The sequence below is a fragment of the Hippoglossus stenolepis genome, chromosome 3 (assembly GCF_022539355.2).
Source record: "Hippoglossus stenolepis isolate QCI-W04-F060 chromosome 3, HSTE1.2, whole genome shotgun sequence".
Classification (NCBI taxonomy): Eukaryota; Metazoa; Chordata; class Actinopteri; order Pleuronectiformes; family Pleuronectidae; genus Hippoglossus; species Hippoglossus stenolepis.
This window is the reverse complement of record NC_061485.1, coordinates 24,031,123-24,051,705: the sequence shown is the minus strand read 5'-3', so window position 1 is coordinate 24,051,705 and position 20,583 is coordinate 24,031,123. Positions and strand designations below refer to the sequence as shown.

At 42.7% G+C, this 20,583-nt stretch overlaps 4 protein-coding genes and 1 long non-coding RNA gene across 7 annotated transcripts; 2 read left to right on the top strand and 3 right to left on the bottom strand.

The window, feature by feature from the left end:
* Positions 1-1,547: 1,547 nt before the first annotated feature.
* LOC118104588 (bcl-2-like protein 1) lies at positions 1,548-4,723 on the bottom strand. Its single transcript, XM_035151589.1, has 3 exons — positions 4,568-4,723; positions 3,260-3,907; positions 1,548-2,189 (listed from the first exon to the last, which is right to left on the bottom strand). Exons 2-3 carry the CDS (start codon positions 3,785-3,787, stop codon positions 2,049-2,051), a joined length of 669 nt encoding a protein of 222 aa, XP_035007480.1. The 5' UTR covers positions 3,788-3,907; positions 4,568-4,723; the 3' UTR covers positions 1,548-2,048.
* Positions 4,724-5,269: 546 nt separating this feature from the next.
* On the bottom strand, positions 5,270-9,552 carry adnpa (activity-dependent neuroprotector homeobox a). Its single transcript, XM_035151586.2, has 4 exons — positions 9,174-9,552; positions 8,542-8,654; positions 8,158-8,250; positions 5,270-8,056 (listed from the first exon to the last, which is right to left on the bottom strand). Exons 2-4 carry the CDS (start codon positions 8,647-8,649, stop codon positions 5,732-5,734), a joined length of 2,526 nt encoding a protein of 841 aa, XP_035007477.1. The 5' UTR covers positions 8,650-8,654; positions 9,174-9,552; the 3' UTR covers positions 5,270-5,731.
* Positions 9,493-11,201, top strand: LOC118104589. Of its 3 annotated transcripts, none has more exons than XR_004695052.1 (3): positions 9,493-9,625; positions 9,869-9,994; positions 10,083-11,201. It is a non-coding gene; the product is annotated as an uncharacterized LOC118104589 (long non-coding RNA). The 3 variants fall into 3 exon arrangements; XR_004695050.1 differs by having other exon boundaries at positions 10,080-11,201; XR_004695051.1 differs by having other exon boundaries at positions 9,511-9,625; positions 9,852-9,994; positions 10,080-11,201.
* si:dkeyp-97e7.9 (DEP domain-containing mTOR-interacting protein) lies at positions 9,643-12,967 on the bottom strand. The gene is made up of 8 exons (XM_047339290.1): positions 12,872-12,967; positions 12,553-12,731; positions 12,329-12,452; positions 11,612-11,790; positions 11,191-11,406; positions 10,806-11,116; positions 10,069-10,173; positions 9,643-9,985 (listed from the first exon to the last, which is right to left on the bottom strand). Exons 1-8 carry the CDS (start codon positions 12,952-12,954, stop codon positions 9,860-9,862), a joined length of 1,323 nt encoding a protein of 440 aa, XP_047195246.1. The 5' UTR covers positions 12,955-12,967; the 3' UTR covers positions 9,643-9,859.
* A 3,295-nt stretch (positions 12,968-16,262) lies between these two features.
* On the top strand, positions 16,263-18,122 carry mafbb (v-maf avian musculoaponeurotic fibrosarcoma oncogene homolog Bb). The gene has a single exon (XM_035151588.2). It carries the CDS (start codon positions 16,527-16,529, stop codon positions 17,505-17,507), a length of 981 nt encoding a protein of 326 aa, XP_035007479.1. The 5' UTR covers positions 16,263-16,526; the 3' UTR covers positions 17,508-18,122.
* The last annotated feature ends 2,461 nt before the right edge of the window (positions 18,123-20,583 follow it).

The window sequence follows — 20,583 nt, the reverse complement described above, 5'->3', positions numbered from 1 at the left end:
GCTTCAGTGCAGGTGTCAGGGAGAAATAAGACATTTATGCATTTTGGTTTCAGCTTTATGAGCACCACCCTGTGAACGCCGGGTCACAACACCCACACACACACACACACACACACACACACACCTGAGTGTATTGGTGATAAACCAACTCTAATTTCCTCTTAGTTTCGCTTCTTTAATTTCTTTACCAGTCAACCATTCAAATACCTCCTGATCATGACATGTGATGTGTGACCTGTGTGAACTTACATAGTTAGAACAGTTAAGAAAGGTCATGAAATGTCTAAATTCAATATTAGTTGGCAAGTGAGTCCATAATTTTTCCTCTTCCATAACTGTCTCTATCTGCTGTTTATCTGGTGCAGCTGCCAGCTCTGCTCTGGGGAAATGGCAACAAATGACAAGGATAGATTAGAGACCACAGGCGCGCTCCTGTTCTGTCACATGGCCGTCCGTTAGTGGCCTTCTCTCTCAAACTCCCTGCTTGTCTCTGCTCACATTCAGCCTGTTCTGGGCTTAGTTGTAGCAGAAGAATTTACAACAGAGAAGCTAGCTCTGTTTAATCTTTGTCACCTACTCATGTTTGGATTGTGAGACATTTTAAACAACAAGAACCAGACGTATTTCTGACTGACAGACGTACATCTACATCACACTGTTACATCCACGGTGAGAAACAATAGAGCTATGTGCATAGCCTTTAGCGTGAGTAATGTCATTTGGAATTTTCTGGTTCACAAGCGCCCTCAGATGGTAACAACACAACACTGCAGCTCCTGTTTTTCCTCAACTGACATGACTGTTCAGGATGTAAAAGCCTGAGCTCTTCCGTAACAAGATACACACGTACTGTGTGTTTACAGTTTACAGTTTGCACTGTCATCTACACAGAACATTACTGAGAGAACGTTGCACCTTTACTTTTCAGACTTTGACAGTTTCCACAATAGCATACATATATTTATGTTAGTGATAATGTTTATGAGTTTTTCTGCATTCCAAGCAGTAACAATGTGTTGAAGCATAATGTATTTAAAGTAAAGTCTGTGTATTTTCAACTGTTTTAGATATACTTATGTTTGATTGATTGATTCATTTATGGGTGTGGTGAGTATCTTTTTAACAGTTTGACCCAGAAAAGATCCTGTTTTCGACAGTTATGATAATGCAGTAAATCTCCAGGATTCACCACATGCCTGTATTCATTTACTGTAAATCAGTTTCCTCTGTGCTTGAAAAAAACTAACAATTTGGGCTCATAATGTACTTTTACTCCAGACTGATGATGAAGCTGAACTGTTGTACTTTAACAACTTAATCAATCTGATGATTCCACAATGGTTCACAGTTTTGGAGCCTGAACATATAACATTTACTCTATATAATAAATACTAAATTCTAACACAAACATATGACATTGCTATAAGTCCTAAGGGAAATAGCATACACAATTAAAGTTTGGTGGTTTCAGGCAACTTATTGTTGATGCATGTGTGTTTTCACATTGCTTACAGTCGATAAAAGAAAAAACAGAATAAATACACAAGAAAAACATAAATATATTTATTAATTTTTTCTAAGCATGCCTTAAACTCCAGTACGGCCAACAAAAGGAGCTGAGCATTACACAGTGAAAAGGAAATATAACCTACATATTCTGTCAGTTTCAGGGTATTAAAAATTGGTCCTTGGATAACACACAAAGAAAAACGTAAAAAATAAGCAGTCTCATCAATCCAGCTCTACGTTTTCCCACTGATTCTTAGCTTATCAGGTTCATTTAAAGCACTTCCAGTCTGGAGTCATCAGCCTGTAACAGGTGAAAATCTCTGCTCTGTTTTCAAAACAATAAAAGACACAGGACAAAGCGGGTGGGAAGCGTAACAGCTCACCAAGCTACATGTTATAGATACTCCCACAAACTGCTTCAGCCAATCCACGTTCTGTCAGTGCACGAGCAGACTGGGCTTTTTGTAAACATTTACTATTTAGTTGTATTTCTGTTGGCGTAGCGTAACACAGGGTGTGGTAAACGAGATGCAGCACTTTCATTGTCTCTTAGCGATGAGCATCGCAATCAGCACTCCTGTTAACACCCCCACTCCAACTAGCAGCCATCTCTTCACGGTCTCATGATATCGCCGCGCTCCTGCACCCGCGTCTTGTCCGAAAATCTCAGCAAAGCAGTCCTGGAATGAAAAGGAAATTTGATTTAGGCAAAAAAAAAACAAGTGGGAGAGGAATTTTGTTATGAGGTAATATTTAGGTTTCTATCCATCCAAATTAAAGGAATACTTCACCAAAATTATAAAGTTGAGGCCAAACTATTTTGCACAAAAATTTGTGCATAGTTGTTTTGCAATCTTTTCTCCCTTTTTTCTCGTAAACAATAATAAACTGAACATATTACATTGTTACAAATTGTAAATTAAAACAAATAATTCAGAAATAGTTTAAAATTAAATCAAACATAATTAAAACAAATTTGCAGTGGAACCAAATTAGAAAGTGACAATACAAAAACTAAACTTTAAATTTTTTTAATTCTGAAAAATACTGGATAATAAAGTTTAGAAGTTGTAAGAAAATGTTTTACCAAGCATGAGAAAACAAATCAAAAGGCAGAAAAATGTTCCATGCTGCTTTTCTAAATCCCTTTTACCGACTGCAGCTGCTCTCCTCCATTAGAGCCAAGCTACAAATTGTCCGAGCAACCTTTAAAAATCTACGTAGAGAGAATTTGATACACCCCAACCAGTCGAGGCAGATGGCCGCCCACACCGAATCTGGTTCTGCTAGAAATACTAATAAAATTGAATTGAATTCTCAAAAAGGAGAGTTTAAGCAGTTTGGTGGAACCAAAGCACAGGAACTACAGTGGGTGGCTAAGGTTCAGGAGACACACGATTGGCCACTAACCAGGTGGTTGGCCCCTTTGTCTCCCTGAATTTACGTGCCGAAGTCCCCTTGGGCAAGATACTGAACCCTAAAGGCTATGCTCTGCTGATAGTGTGTGAAATTCATGTGGGATCCTTTTGATGTAAAGTATCATGAGGCCAGGCTTTGCTGTCGCACTAATAACTAATCCTCACTGTAACTGAATGATTGTAATTAATAACTAAAACGCTGAGTTTCAGAATGATATTGACAATGATTGTATTGTGTGAGTCACATTATGGCCTGCTTCTAATTGGTACTGGATCACCCACAGTCTGTTATAAATGAGGCTGCATGTTGGGTCCATCCCCTGGCGACTCACCCAGCCTCCTTGGCTCTGGATCCACGGACTGATGCGCTCATCCAGGTACATGGTCATCCAGTCTGCGATGCGGGAGACCAGCTCGCTCATATTCTTCTCCATGCATTCCACACACAGCACACCCCCAAAAGAAAACAGGCCCACAATACGTCCCCAGTTGACTCCGTCCTTGAACACCTCATCCATCACACTCTTGAAGCTGTGGTAGGCTGTGTCAGGAGTGATGTCGAGCTGCAAGGAAACCTCACTGAACGCTTGCCTGAAGAGCAGCTCAAACTCGTCAGCAGAGTCCCGGAGAGCTGCCTTCACGGCCTCCATGCCACCACCCGGGGTGACAGATGGCGTCCCCTGCTCACTACACCTGTCCCTGCAGTTGACCAGCAAGCCGTTACTGGCGGCTGAGGTCGCATTGTCTCCCTCAGTCCTCCCGCCAGCATCCTCTGGCCTCAGTAGAGAGGTTGGGTAGTTCCTCTGAGACAGCCTGTAGCTGATAAAGAACTCCACCAGCTCTCTGTTGCTGTACGACATTATGTCCACAGTGTGAAGCTCCAACACACAGCCAGCCTAGTCAGACCCCACGCCTTCTCCTGCCATTCCTCTCACTCTGTCGCCTGCCACATCAGAGCTTCTTCACCTCGCAGCAGCAGTCTGGGAGAAGCCAGGGGGGAGAGAAGGTTACGTTAGTTCATGTCAGGAGACGTGATGCAACTTGTGCTGCTGTAAACATCCTCTGGTTCCCATTCATTTCTCTCTAATATGAAATTCTACCAGGACAGTTGCTAGAGATGTGCAAATCATCCAATCTGCATATTTTAAACTAGTCACATTATCATTGATGGGATTGTATTTTAGTGCAAACACATGTTCTGCATTAGTACACAATGATAGAGTAAATCTCAAAATAAAAGTAATGCAGTCTTGATGTCCCCAGTATGATTCAGTTATCTGTCCATAGACTGATCTACAGACATGGATGGCAACTACAGGATGACTCGGATGATCAGAAAATCTGATCCAAACCCTGGGACAAATATTTCACAACAAACGTGAGCCAACAACCAACAGCTGACTTGCAGGGTTAGCATTGTGAAATCAAATAACTGATCATTAGATCGCTCCGATGTGCGTCAAACCAAATATGTGCGTTTACATGGCAACCTATCCTCGCTGACAGCTGCAGGTCACGTAAATACAGCCAGGTTTAGCTTCCGCTGCTAACTAGCTGTTTACTAACAGTCCACAGGGAACGCACCAAAAAACCGCTAGCTGCATCCATGGCTGTGCTCGATGGCTGACATGTGTACTTACTGCTGCTCAGGGCTGGTTCTCGGTGAGGCTGCAGCTATGGAGTCAGTAAACGCTGGATGTGAGCCTGCAGACACAATATGGACATTCTTGCAGCTGCAGACTGACCGCTGATGCACGCTGGCGGTTGGCCAATTCTGCTACTGTACCAGCCAGAAGTCCCGCCCTCCCGCTGCTCCTGCGCCAATCAGCGTCCGAGGCAAACAGGAAGTCAGGGGGCCCGTGGAGTGACATCAGAATGGTTGAAGAAGGGACACTGCTTTATTTGTGTAACACTGACCAATGAGGATGGAGTGACTGCAAACCTGCTGTCATCGTTTTAGCTTTTGAAACTAAACAATGTGGCTCGTCTTTGCTACTGTTGTTGCACTTTTTCTAAATAAAGCTTTTCCCTTTTTTTGTTAATATGACCGTTGATGAATTACAAGCAGTATCTGACCTCTGGTTCCAAAAATCCAATTGGCAAGTGTAATTTTCTAATAATAATAATAATAATAATAATGTAATCTACCTCCAGCAGTGCCTTGTAAACATTTGAAAAAAAATGTGAACACAAAGAGTAATCCTACGTTACTTATATTACATTAATTCATCATAAAAAACTATTTTGCTACTCTACTTGACAACTGAGGCTCCCTTACATTATGCATTGAACAAAAGTCAGTTTCGACAAGACCTGGCCCAAAAGATAATTGTCAGACAGTGTTTGGTGTAGAAAACAAAATAAAATATTTTTTATTAAACAAACATTTATTAAAATGTGTACATAAGCAATTAGCATATTCTACACTTTCTAAATGTGAAATGACGACATGTTACAGTTCTTTGTCACAGTCGAGAAAAAAAACAAAAAACCTATAGAAGTAGGTAAAGTTGATATCCTAAGTCTTGTGAATAACCAGTGAAAAACACAGATTTCATGGAGACTAACAAAGAATAATGACTCATATATACAATGTCACTTACATAAGCTGTATATTTATGCACTATAATGCAGTCCTTTCCTTGTTTCCACCACTGGTAACGTGGCTAATGTGTGGAAATAGAGTTTTAGTGACACTTGTCATTTGATATTTAAGTATCTGTAGTTTGTCCTCTCCTCTTAGTTAATACACTCCTTTAAACATGAACTGTTGCTCCACCAAGGCACACCACAAAGCAGCAAAACTAACAGAAAGTCATCCAAGCAGTTGCTTTCCCATCTTGCAATTGACCGTCCTTCTCGCTGGAAGGCTCGTTTGTGTTTACAGGTTCTGTCTCTTCTGTCAGATTTATAGGCTCCAGGGATTTTACATTCTCCTCTTGGTTCATGTCAACATTTCCATTTTCAGCTGGTCTCTCTTCTGTTTCTGGTTCACTGTCAGAGTCAATAGAAATGGTCTCTGTGTTTGTGCTGAGTTTTAAGGTACAGTTTAGTGTCGCACACTGCTTGTTTTGGTCAGTGCTTGGAGTGCCAGACTTCAGGCCTCCAGATCTGGCCCCGGAGGTGCCCACGATCTTGCTCTCCTCAAAGATCATCTCATGCTTAACTTTCTTGAGAGCCTGCATGTCGAAGCCAAGCAGGACAGACACCTTCTTGGTCTCACAGTGTTTCTCACACGTACTTTGCTTGGTTGCAAAGTGACTAGAAATGTCGGATTTCCACAGCCACAGACTTGCAGACAGCTTTTCCTCTTCCTGAGCAGAAAGGTAGGGTTGACGGTTGAAGTAGGCCGTAAGGAAATCTTTTCTGGCTTCATATGTCTTGTGCTCATAGCTTCTTGGATCCAGAGCAAGACCATCAGATTCAGCCCGATTTCCAATGGCAGTGGGGGATATTCTTGAGTCCTTACTTAGCTTTAACCTCTTAGGATTGGATGTGGCCTGCACTGGTGGCTGCCTCTTGAGGAAGCCAGCCCCAGACGAGTTGAGTGTCAAGGCCGACTTAAAGCCTTGGCTTGCCTGGTTCCTTCCAACTGCTCTGCACTGCACCAGATGCAGTGTTATTGTGGAGGCCACCATGTTACTGGTGTACACTCCTAAGCAATGAATGCATTTGTATGTCATCTTTTTCTCAACAGGATGCATTGTTTGGAGCACTTGATGCCTCTCCCTCAAATGCATGGCCAAAGCATCAGAGATGGGACCTTTGAGGATGGTGAAACACAGCGGACATAGTGTCTTGCGTACTTCACTTTTTGTGGAAGATAAACCTCGACTGAGCTGTTCACTTTTGCTCTCAACCATTCTTTGAGTGGTTACCTTGACCTGAGGTGGGACACTATTCTGAGCAGGTGCCGACTGATCTTGACCATTGATAGACTCCTTCATGTTAAATGTAAGAACAACAAGCTGGACATTACTGGACTTGTCTTGTTTAACCGTGAGATCGAACGTTAGCGGTGATGCACCTGGGGGTCCCACAAAGTCATCGGGGTGAGACTGAGCCTTGTGTTCCATGATTTTCTCAACACTGTGAAAAGCTGAGTGGCACTGGGGACAAGTGAGTCCGTGAATTAGCATGTGGTTGAGCAGTGTGTCACTGGGCAGGTAGCGGTTGCAAAGCAAACACTTGCTAGTGAAGTTGTGGATTTTCATGATGTACTTGGCCAGTGCCCACACTCTCTTTGCCTTGTGTGCACTTTCAAAATGAGCACTGTAGAGGTTTTCAGGGAAAAGCTCATTGCAAACTGTGCATATCTTCCACTTCTGTGTCTGGGCTGTGCATACACCACCGGCATTAGTTTCAGTCACAGTGTTGTTGCCAGCAACTGTGACCCGCATCTGTTTGGCTGCTATGGGGGACTGATTTTTAACAACAGGGGCCACTGGCTTCAAATATCCTATAACTGGTTGTGCTGTTGGTTCAGCTCTAATTGGGTGGCCCCTGTTAATGATCATAGACGGAGCTGGTAGGGTCTGGGACCTGGAGACTACAATGTTAGCATGTCCAATCATAGTGGTTACCTGAGCACCGATGCGCTCATGGTACTCTATAACATGCTGTACTAGAGCCTCGTAGTTACGAGTGGAAAATTGGCAGCGTTTACAAAGGATGTTGTTACCATTGACAGAACTTGCACCATTTTTGACAGACGATTCTGAAACTATACCAAGATATGGTGAGACAATATGCTGAAAATGTTCCCTATAGATGTGCCTTCTCACAACATTGTAAAGACTGTCCCGGAACGAGCATTTTTTGCAAAAGTACATTGCTCTCTCGACACCATCTCCCGGTCTGATTCTATCAAGATACGGTTTGTTCGTCTTCTGCATTGCCGGTCTCTGTGCGGTCCCAGGGCTCTGCCGTGCTGAACTGGGTAGATGGAATATTTTAACATGCGTCTCCAAAGTTCTCTTGATTGCGGTGAATGAGCAGTATGGACAGTTGAGCAGAATCTTATTGTCAAAGCTCTTCCTGTGTACATTACGGAAGTGATTCTTGTAGCCTGAGTAGTACTTGGAAGAAAATGGGCACTCTGTGCAGCAAAATGGCTTTGACCTGTATTCCTAACAAGACATCAGGGGAACAAAATTATTTCATTAACATGAATGCATTGATTTGTGTGTAAGAATTTAAAAAACGTTTGGAGTACAGAAATGTGATTTACCTGGGTTTTAGAATATGATGGATCCCATCCGCAGATATCAAGGCAGAAACTGCCCTTTACAAACTGCTCATTAGGGCAAAACTCTTTGAACTCCTGTGTAATTAAATTGTAAAGATAAACACACAATTGTTATTCTCAGTGAGTCAAAGTATAGTCAACATGTACAAAGTGTACTGATTGACATCAAACAACACTTATCTTACACCGGGTTTTTACAAATTCTCCTAAGTTAGCATCGAGACTCCAGAGATTAATATTTAACATCTTCTCACCTTTAAAACGTCACTTATTGGTAATCATGTATAAGCTTAATTGAAGGCAATGGTTCTCAATTTACTTTTAGAGCTTTTCCAACATGAATTATCTAAGTAAAAACACTCTCACCTCTGCTGCCTCCTTGCAGAACTCCAGTCCAATGTCTCCAAGTGCTTTCTTCACTTGTTTTCTCGCTCTCCTGATTCGGGTGAGGTTATTTACTGGGAGTTGATACATCTCTCCTGACAAACAAACAATGACACTTCTTAGTCTGAGTTAGGCTCAAATGATGATTAAAATACAATTCAACCGAAGCTGACACATAATTCACACATCAACATCCTAAGAGAGTGAAACAGGCTCTCAACACGTTTCTCCATTCATCAAATCACTGTCAGCGCATTAACTCATTTTGATAAACATGGTCATCTCTGATCACAGCTCTGGTTTGTTCCGGGGCCCGGTGCTGTCTCAGTAAACATGCTTCACATTATCCTTCTATACTGATGTCAATAATGCATTTCACCAATGATACTGAATCACAGAGCAGATCTATGACCTGTGCTGCTCCATCGTGTCTAGTGATCACCGGAATGAGACTTTTACAGACCATGCTGTGTTTTGCTTTGTGTGCTAGCCTGACTGTGCTAGCCTAACATAGCCCCGCTGCCCTCACTTGGCCACCTACTTATCACCAAAGCTAGCGATGCTTAGCATTCATTTCTCCATCTTCAGTAGATCCGTGGACGGGTTTGACTCACCTCTCTGTACGTATGAAGACTGGCCTCACACGGGTCGCCTCGCTACATAAATGGTTAACAGAGATGTGGAGAGGCTGGTCGTGGACGTGCAGACTGATGGGGCTGTTCGCTCTCCTCGGAGCCGGTGCTGATGCTCTCTGCAGCGCCACGGCTAGCTAGCTAACCACGCTAGCTAGTTAGCTGACACATCTGCTTTGCTGCTAGCTAGCTGAAGGGGCAGAAAGCGGCGCAGAGCGGTGCTCATGTCACGAGGAACAGTAGACTCCGATAGTGGAGACAGCCACAGCACCGCCCGGCACCCGATGTCCTCTGACTACGCCTGGTGCTTGGTCGGGCCAGCCTGCTAGCTAACACTATCTATCACAAGTGAGCCAACTCTCAATCCAAAATGGCGACGACAAAAAGACGGAAGTCGTAGCAGGGAGCCGTGAGCACAGGATGAATGGCCAAAAGTTTGTATTCATTGCGGTTCTGTTACTACAGTGCTTTATTTTCAGTTATAAAAACATACAGTATTGTTCGGGCATTCAGGTCCGTAAAAACACAACCATTTGCATTGTTTACTCTTGCTCCAGCCAAGATAAACATTTCTCTGATTTGTTTGTTTTCTGTCAATGAGCACATGACCTCTGCCCCCTATGAAATATGTTCAACAACATTATATTTAAAATCCAGAAGATGTCTTGTCATTCCAGTGGTTCCATCACTTCCAGTACAACAGTGCGAGGTCCAGTCATCACCAGCCTGGTCATGGTCCTGTAGTCCAGGTCGAGAACACACTGTCCGTTCACCTGGCACACAAACTGCTGCACCTACATCAGGTACATAGGTGATGTTTCTGTAAATGTCATTTTCTATCTGTGTGTCATGTGTGTAACTATAACATGTATCTAACCTTAACTCCAGCAGCTGCTGCTGGACTTCCAGGGTCAACGGCCTGCACATAACAGGGAGCCCGGCCTCTGACGACAAAACCCCAGCCCAGGGGGTCTCCTATCACCTGTGATCATGGTGAGAGAGACATCACACATTCAGGAGGAACCAAATGGAATCTGTATAGTTTGGATGTAGTCAGATATAACTTAATTTGTTCACATGGATGAAATAATCATCTTTCTATGAACGGGCCAAAAGCCTGATCTCAGAACGTTTCCGTCAAAGTAACTTAGATAGAGTCTTTAAGATTCAAGATTCACTTTATTGCCATTCACACCACACACTAAACATGACTTTGCATCCAGCTCACAAATGCAATTGCTAAGGTTTGCCGAGTATGTATTAAAGCTGTCTAAAGTAAAAAAGTAGTTATAATATAAGTCAAACTGAGGTACAAACAGACAATAGGATATTGCAGGTAACTGAATGAAATTACATGTTGAATAAATTGTTAAATACGATGTAAACTGACACAAGGATTATTGCGCATATTTGATGAAATTGCAGGTACTGATAATGGATAAATACCACAGACATGGTATATTGTAATGTACTGTAAACAGAGGGTATATAATATTTAATGGTATAACCACTTTTAGACATTGAGGGAATAATGTCCAGGTTTAAGGGAAATAATGCAATAAACTTGTAAAAAAAAAACATAATTTTAAGATCATAAGTAGGTCAGCAACTCACCGTCAACACTTTCTTGATGAAGGGTGCACCAGGTGCCAATAATTCTTCACATGTAACGTGTCTTGCAAGGACTGTAAAATCATGAAAAGATTTAGTTTGCACACTTTCACAAGCAATTTTGAATATACTAAAAACTAAGACTGTAGTCAGATGAACATGAACTATGCACTCGCCTGATTTAGGGTTGCATCTCACCACTGAGGCGGAGGATAACTGGGCAAGAGGTGGAAATCCAGCAGAGTGAAGCTGAAGGGAATTCAAGCTGCCCCTGCGCCCACTTGTAGCTAGTTTCAGGTCTGTACTCGACCCCACTATAATTGAATCAGTAGGGTAGTTATTATGCTGTAATTATTATTCGCAAAGAGGGTAGAATTTCATTTTTTACCAGAGTTGAAAGCACTGTTGCCCTCGTGGGGTGGGTTTTTGCGCACAACAAATGGACTGTCTGAGTGGTTGTCTTCTTGTGTCGACACCACCACACCTTCAGTGTCGTTGTCTTCTTCGCCTTCATTTAAAAGTTCAGATAGTCGGCGTCTGCGGCGAAAATTGATGCAGAACTGATAGAGCACTCCACTGTCGAAGAAGTCGTGTTTATTTGCCACTGGTTGGAGTGAGACAGAGACAGAGAGAGCATAAAGATGCAGTGAAACATTTAACAAGAATTAAATGATTTTTCTCAAAGATTCAATCACTGTTTTTGCTATAGATTGCTAGATTCCAAGTTGGCCACCCAGTGCTTGTAGCCACTGATGGCCTGCTCATAATCTACCATCATACATCAAAGTGTAAATTATTGCTCTCCTCACCATGCTGAATGATGCCATGCTCCTGCAATGCACGGCACAACTCCACGCCCCGGCGCCGGCTCTCTGCTTCTCCGTTCTGAAGGAGCCAGTCAATCAACTGACAGCCAGGAAAGGCACGCTGATATGCAACACCATGCTCCTCTCTCAGCTGCAGAAAGGAGTTCTTCTCCCCTATGAGGCTTGAGCAAACAGACACAAAAACACAGGTCAGGTTTCTCATAACATTTAACAAACTTTTAAAATCTTGCAAGGTGGGAAATCTTCCTCAGGTATTAGTGCCCGACCCATATATAATATCAGCCGACATTAGTCTTTCACAGAGATATCAGCATTTATCTTTGCAGATGTGCCCCAAAATGAAAACTGTTATCTTACAGCATAAACTATGCAGAAAAGATGGGCATATATGTTTACATTTTATGCAAAAAAGCTTCATTCTCTCGAATTAAGCTTCATATTGATTGTGTTTGTGTTTTCTTATATGTCTAGTTATTTATATTAGAGTTTATGGTAAAACTGTGAAATATTGAGCCTCAATTACATTTCTTTGTCATAAGGGTCATTAGTATCAGAAAATAGTCTACTCCCTAATAGCAGTCTCTGTATCAGCCCCCCAAAGTTCATATTGTTCTGGTTCTAGTGTGCATGTGATCATTAGTACGACTGACACAACACTTTGAACAGCGAGAATTCCAGCACAAACACAGCAGATCTTACTGTTCATACAGCCGTTGTCCTCTCATGAAGATCTTCACTTCTAAATTAAAGGGAATTGTGCCATCATCCTTCCGGAAGCGGTACAGCAGTTTGGCATCCTTGAACACTGACCTCTTATCACAGGCTAAGAAAAGAAAACGCAACATTTCAAATAAGACCTGAAAGTTGTACAGTGTCTAAAATGTATAGAATCCGATATAGATATCTGTTTGCCTCCTCCTTACCGTGATGAACAATGTCATGGTCCATGAGGTGCTGCATGAGACAGACAGCTGTTGCTCTGTCTGGAGCTTCCTTATGGCTCACCAGCCAGTCTATTAGCTCCTGTGCGACGAAACAGTTGGGATACGTGCGCAGGTGGTAGCGTCGCTCCTTAATCTGTTTTCCATCGTGAAGTCTCAACCTCGAAATGAAGTTCAAATTCACCATAATCTTAATTTAGCAACAGCCACACATTTGACTTTAAATCTCAAATCCTAATATTAGAATTTTACAAATTTTAAATGTTTATATTTTCAGTTCATCTGCCCCCTCTGCTCCTACCTGAGTTGTTCTCCAGCAATCATGACTTCAGCCTTGTGTTGTCTACCCATGGCTTTTCTCCTAATGCTACTTGTTCGCTCCATGTTTGTTATCTCTGGATGAGAAAGTAAGTGAAAATCTTTTAGTTATGCCCCTTTGTGTTTACAAAATAGCCTCTGAAACACACAGAGCCCCGTTGCCATGTGGGATAGATGTTGTGTATACAAAAAGAGAGACCAACATATGTGTTGCCTCTCTGCTGAGATAGCACAGAATGTAGTTAGCCTGGTTGAACACTGTCCCGTAACTTTAGTGTTGAAATTTATCTTTTTCTATTTTCTCTTATCTGAAGCTGTCGCTCACTTTTTCTTCTTGGCTTTTGTGATAGTACGTGCCATGACGTCTTAGACCTGTCGCCCTGTTGTCCAGTACTCTCTTGTCTTATCATCTTCAAAGCATCAAATGAATGACTGTTGAAATCCACATGATAGCCCTTTGATAATTGCCTTCATGGTGCTAATTAGTCAGTGACAGCCAGTTAATGGATGCATTGATGTAGGCTGGGCTTTCTGACACTGGTTTTAAAGGGTTTGTTTGTTTGTTTTAGTGTAACACTGCACAGAAATTACTTCAGAAACATTGTGCAATTATTTCTGAAAATGTTGAAAACAGATCCTGGGATTATCCAGGTTGTTTTACTGGGAGTCACGGCTTTGTAAAAGACACTGTTGTGCGTCAGCCTGTCTGCGCCGGACAAATCTGAATATGGTCACATTTAAAGTGGAAAATAAAGAGGAATTGTATGATTTTTTGCAGCAGCAGCAGCAGCAGAATGTCATGTCAGTGACAGTACTCATTGTGTGTTGTTTATTCTCAGAGTCAGTGTTGTAACCAATGACAGCACAGGTTATGTAAGTGTGCCTCGTGAATACAAAAAAGGCTTCAGTCCTAAGGTCAACCTCTCAAGCAGCACCTCCGCCCAGGCTGTGTGTCAATCTTGGTTCAATAGAACTGTAAGAACTACAACCCAACTATAGCTCTAACCTTAAAGAACACTTTGAGTGATATTCTGTATTTTTGTTATTGTCAATCAATCCTATTAACAGACTAAAAACATGAAATAAATTAATCCTACTATCAAGTGTTTTTTCTATGTAGCCAAATATACTGTAGTTCAGCTATTAAAGTCACATGAATGAGACATACCTTTATAAAGGGTCCATGTATGTGTCCTCATCACGCACACACTGTAGTTTATTTTCAGTCGGTCCCACATACACTGTCTTACTGTTGAAAATACTCCCAAACAAATACACCCTTTATTCATGATTGAGTAACATTCTCTGAAGACCACAGTGCCTCGCTGTTTTAAAAATGGAAGCGTATATCTGTGACAACTTTTTTTTAGGAACAAATAATCTTTTAGGCTCAACGCTACAGAAAGACAGAGGAAGTATGAACGTATTTGGAGACTTGGTATACATAGTAGGACATAGTCGATTTTTCATCTACTTATTATACATATTTATTGACCGAAATATAAATAAACAGTATTTCCATCCTTGCTGGGTTATCCTTGAATTACCAGGAACATAGATTTGTAATACTGCATGTGTGTTGTGGGGCGGCTGTGGCTCAGGGGGTAGAGTGGGTTGTCTTCTAACCGTGGGGTTGGTGGTTCTATCCTAGTCTTCCCCATTCTGCATGCTGAAGTGTCCTTGGGCAAGATACTGAATGCTGACATAGAAAAAGTGCTGCCCTTAAGTACAGATACATGAAAAATGAATGCAAGTACAGTAACAAAATAAAAGTACTTTGTTCCATCCCAACACTGGTTGTATGGACATAGGTGTGTGATTATAGGCTGATGTATGGAAATAAAGCTTTGTGTAGGAGGTGTGACAGTTTTTGCACACAAGGGTTGTGGTGAAATATGATCTTCTGTCTGCTGGTGATGTGCACTTAGGCTGTTAGCATCCTATCATTAACATAAGTTATACCACATACTGTGACCTTGCCCTGCTGGCAAACATCCTAGTGTATGTCCCTGAGCCATCCTCACTCAGTCACACTGTCTCCTCTTTTCCGCTCTTCCCAGCAATGAGAGCTGCACAAAACAATTCCTTGCCATTCTCAGGCAGCAATGTCTATTGGTTTTGGCTGGAGTCCCCTCTCTTGTCAGTGAGGCTTTCACTATGTTTGGAGTAAGCACTGCCCGAGAGGGTCACCTCAGGGCAGGAAGGCTGCTTAACCCTTGAGGTCCGGTGCAATTGTGTCACCTCTACACACCACTGGTGGTGACAACCCTGAACCACACAGGAGACCCTGACATGGAGGGGGGGGGGCCCTGAAACACGTCAGAAATGTTTATGGTGTCAAAGCTGTGCTGCTGAGCTGCTTTGATCAAACCGTCAGCCGCTTCTGTGGCTGTCGGGGCTCAGGGTCGACTACTGTAGAAACAACAAGTGTCTAAAGGCTCTCCCACACAGGTTTCACACAGTATGCTGTCTTACAGACCTACAGAGTTCATCACATTAGAACTGTGAAAACAGGGATGACAGAGCGCTTCAAGAAATATACATTCAAAATAATATTGATAAAATTAAAATGGAGGAAAACCGATCATGGAAGGAGCAAGAGGGCCCTGTGACGTGATGATGGTGACCTGGTGAACGCTCAATTTGTTAATTTATCAAAGATAAGCTTGGCTAAAGAAATACAATTTCTCCCTCTTGCATTTTTTCTGCTATGGTGTAGGCTTCAGAGACTCCTGTAGTGTGGACTGGTGGCCACAGTGTGTCAGTATTTGCCTGTGAACTGAGGAAGGAACACACTAAAACACAGTAGGTGTGAAATTATTTGTCTTGCAGCCTGGTTTTTGTTGTTTACGTGAAATTTCGCAGTCGTGGCAGCCTGTTTATCACCATAGATTTAAGAATACATCTAAAACAAATGACAGTTTAAACAACAATTCCAGTGGAAGTTAAGTTAATGATAATAATACAAATAATAATGATGATAATAATAATAATAATAATAATATATAGATTTGTGGCAAACAAATAAGTCCCATACATTTACAGTGAATTAACCTGAAATAACTTGAATAACCAATTCACGTATTTGACTGGACCTGTGAAAATTGAAAAACAACTTCTGGATAAATACACTAACATGTAAAAGACGGTGGAGCGGTGATATAAGAGAAAACACTTTAGGAAGAGAATGTGAGCCTCTGTGCATTTATAGGTTTTGGTCAAATGATCCTCGCGAGCAGCTCGTGGAGACCGACTTGCAGCAGCTTTTATGCAAATCATCCTCTTTACTGTGTTTTCATTGGAGAGCAGCGTGGAGGTGTAGTCTGGAAGGCGTGACATCATGCAAATGCAGCTTTATGAAATAAGTGCGCTCCTCCTGAGCAGCCAGAGCATCAGTGGACTTTTTACTTTGTGGCTCCTGACGCGAAGCGGGCGGCGCGCTGCAGACTCTCCACTCGGCACAGTTTGACAGGCTGTGGAGCCTTTTTACGCTCGCATGTCGTTTTATTCCTTCTGAGCTGAGATCGAAGTTCGGAATTACTGCATTTTTTTTCCAAAGTGAGTGCACCCTCGCTGACTGCATGAAAAAGCAGTGGACTTCTGGAGCTCTGTGAAGAGACCGTTCTGCCGTTTAAAATATGACCGCCGAGGCGCATTCACATTTGGGACTGCAGAAAACACCCATGGATTTCGTCAGCGATTTCGACCTAATGAAGTTCGGTGTCAAGAAAGAAGCGATGCAGGGGGTGGACCGCTCCTTCATCGGGCCGTGCAACCAGCTCCAGCGACCGGACTCTGTTTCCTCTACCCCCGGCAGCACCCCTTGCAACTCGGTGCCCTCATCACCAAACCTGAATCCAAACGAGCAGAGAAATAACCCCGGGGCTGAGCAGTTCTGGATACCCAACAACGGGGGTTACCCCCAGCAAATGTACCCACAAGCGTTTGGCCTTACACCCGAGGACGCAGTGGAGGCCCTCATCGGCGCCACGGCGCAGCAGGGACACCCGGCAGCGCCCCACGGCCACCATCAGCCACCTTTCCAAGCCGAGTACGATGGGTACGGCCACCTGAACGAGTCTGTCCAGCACTATCCGGGACTGTCAGGTCACCCCGACATGCAAGGCATACCCAGCAGCCTCTGCCAAGACCCCTATCTCAAAGACGAGCTGGAGGGCGACGACCCCGATTCGCCCGACGACCAGGAGATCTTCGGTGCGCACCATCACCTCGGGCAGCCGCACAGCCGCCACGACAGGCGATCCGACAGCCACTTCTCAGACGACCAGCTGGTGTCCATGTCCGTCAGGGAGCTGAACCGGCTCCTCAGAGGCCTCGGCAAGGACGAGGTGATGCGTCTGAAGCAGAAGCGCCGGACCCTGAAAAACCGAGGTTACGCACAGTCCTGCCGCTACAAGCGCGTCCAGCAGAAACACGTCCTGGAGCATGAAAAGACCAGCCTGGTGTCACAGGTCGAGCAGCTCAAACACGAACTCAACAGACTGATCCGGGAGAGGGACGCATACAAAATGAAATGTGAGAAACTGTCCGGTGCCAACTGCTACCACGAAACAGGGTCCACCAGTGACAACCCTTCCTCACCCGAGTATTTAATGTGAGTTGGTTCCTTTCCTGCAGAACTGAGTCTTTTCCACAGAGAGGCATTTATGGTGACAGCTGCCCTGCTCCTTGACAAACAGCCCCGTGGATACATCGAGTTTTAATTCATGTTGGACAAAAAGGCTGTCACTGAAATAATTGTAGCCTCATAGATACAACCAGGCAACAAGGTCTGAATAGTAAATTAGTATGAAGCATGCATGCAGGACATGTATGAGATGTTTTTATTTTACACAGACATATCTGCAGTTTGTCTGAAAGGAGATACTTGAAATCAGAGAATATTCCCTTTTATGAATATATGAATTTAATCATTCAGCTTCAGTTACAGCTCAAATTTAGTTTTGGTGATTTTTTTTTTTGTTGCTTTGCTTGGTTTTTGAAGCTCCAATTATATTTTGTGTTCAGCTTCCCTAAAATAGAAAACATCTCAAAAAAACAACTGATGCTAGAAATGACGTTCATATTATTTTTATGAAACTGATTCTGCTGGACAGAGACTGTGTTCCTTGTTGACTTTTCTTTTAAATATAATATACAATTATGTAAATTGTTTTTCATTCACTGTTTTTTCATTTACTATGGATCAATAAACCTATTGTGACTTTTTAAAACTGTGTCTCATCTGCTGACAAATTACTGTCCCACAAAATAATGTTCTTTACAGTAAAACATCGCACTCACATGCACCATTTTCTTTGCAGTTTCCACCATGGCAGTGTAATTTGTTATACTTATGAGACCTACTCCAACATTTGTAATATTTATTTCCAAAAATTGTAAAGAAAAAGAGTTTTGAAATGACAAAATCTATAAAGGCAGCTCCGTCCAACATAATATTTGTGCACGCCATGTAGAATCGAGGCACTGAAAGATAGAGCGCATATTGTACATAAATCAGGAAGTAAACTGACTTATTTGTGCACACTGCGGACTACACCCACAAAAAACTGCTTGTGCTATACATCTATTCTAAAATCATATTGTGAAATATGACAATACATCCACAGTGTTAGTTTCAAAAAGTCACGTTGCGTCATTATTTTTACTGGACAGCTAAAAATCACAAGAACACTAACAATCACAGCGTTGTGTATTTGTCAGTTTGGTGGTGAATGAAAGGACGATCGGCTTTCTCCCCTTCGCTGACCTTTGCCCTTCATGGAGTGCTGCTTCCTGTGGGACCCCGGCATGTGAAAGCACATGGGGCTGACTGGCAGGGGCTGTGGGGCACAGATAAAACGGAGTGGAAATCAGGCTTCCTCTCTGCTCTCTTCCTCAGACAAACAGATCACCTCTGCATTCATTAACAGAGGAAGAGAGCAACAACAACCACAGCTCGCCACTCGCCGCTCCTTCTGCCAGCTCCACAGGAATCCTTTCACTTGATATGTTTGTCTGAAATCCTCAAGCAAGTTTCCTGAACATAGATCATTCTCAGTTCAGGACTACAATAATATTTGGATGACCGTAATAGTTCCAAGTCCACTGTGATAATGTGTGATAAGTGGCCACATTGTAAAATGAGTTTATAACCTCTGTGACAAGTTCCTCGCTGTCGTAGGAGACATTTTCACTTTCCCCTCTCTGTAAGACTTCAGCTGGGCAGGTGGCTCGGTTAATGGCACCACCCTAATGCCTGGAAACCAGGTTCTCTTTTCAAGTGTGACCCCTGACCGTTTTGACCTCACCCCTCCGTAGAGAGAAAGCAGCTCTAAAATCTCATCACAGGTGCAAAAGCATTTTCCTTCTGAAAACAGGCCCAATCCCTGAAGGTCAACCGGCTGCGCTGGGAGTGTACGGCGGATCTGACTGCGTTCGTGAGCATCAACGATGTAGCAGAAAATAACCAGATGGTTATAGCAATGAATAATTATTTTAATGTTACTGGGAAGTAGTCATTAATCAGTGGCTGTGGTGTAAGACTACATTTTAAGGCACGACTTCAATCTAATTTGAGGTTTCCTCTATTTTAAAAATGTTCTCATAAATAAACTAACAGTAAACCTACTCAAATAACTGTGGTCTTAAAACTACAATTCACACGTGAAAGAGTTGATATAGAAGAAATTTGTTAATATCATTTTACATGTCACGATTTGTGAATGGCATAATTAATTTAAACATTAACATACTGCATCCTCCAGAATTACATATAATTTTACTCTGAACTGCATTCAGTTTACATTTGCAGATCCTAGACTGGAGAAAATTTAGTTCAAGGTATGCATCTATATGTATACGTGCATATATATTTTGCATTGTGTATTTAGTAGCATGTATTTATTTGTTCAGTTTCATAGGTTTGCGCACTAGCAGGCTTCATATAAGGATTTCCAAGCAACAGCAGAATAATACAGTAGGAGTATTGGCGAGGAGAGCGGTTTGTGGTGTGACAGTGTGCAGGGTGCCATTGTAGAAACGATTAGCCAGCTCTTTTCCCTCGCATGTGATAGGCTGGTGGGCCTGATGTGGGAGCCTCGCACCCCCACCCACACCCCCTCCTCCCCTTCCTCCCAACCTCCTCCTCCTCCTTTCCCCCGCTACCAACACCCCAAGCCCACAGCGCCTGAGGCTGGCTACTGAGTCAGCAGGAGGGAAAGGTGTCTGCACGGCTGTGGCATCAGAACAAGAGAGACAGCAAAATCGCTGGAGAAGGATAAAGAGCGATGAAAATGGTTTAGAAAAGACATGCTTGCAGTTTTTTTTAGCAGATGGAGAAAGGGGAATGATTGCAGAAAAAAAGGTCAGAACGAGATGATTAAGCAGGTTAAAGAGGAAGCATCATTATCTCCTACATTATTTTAAAATCTCTCCTGCAGATACCTTTTTAATTAATGGCGCCTAATAAGAGAAAATAAATGTTCAACCTAAATTTAATTATAACAAATGTTTACACAGTAAATAAGCGAATAACACTTTCTGGTGGTCAGCTAAACACTCCAATGTGTCTTTATGAATCAGTGGAACACAGTGCCAATCTCTTGGCTGAGTCCTGGCTCTTGCCAAGGCCTGGCTGCATCTCAGACAGCGGACACAGACAGAGGAATGCTGCAGATACTGACCATTGTGTGG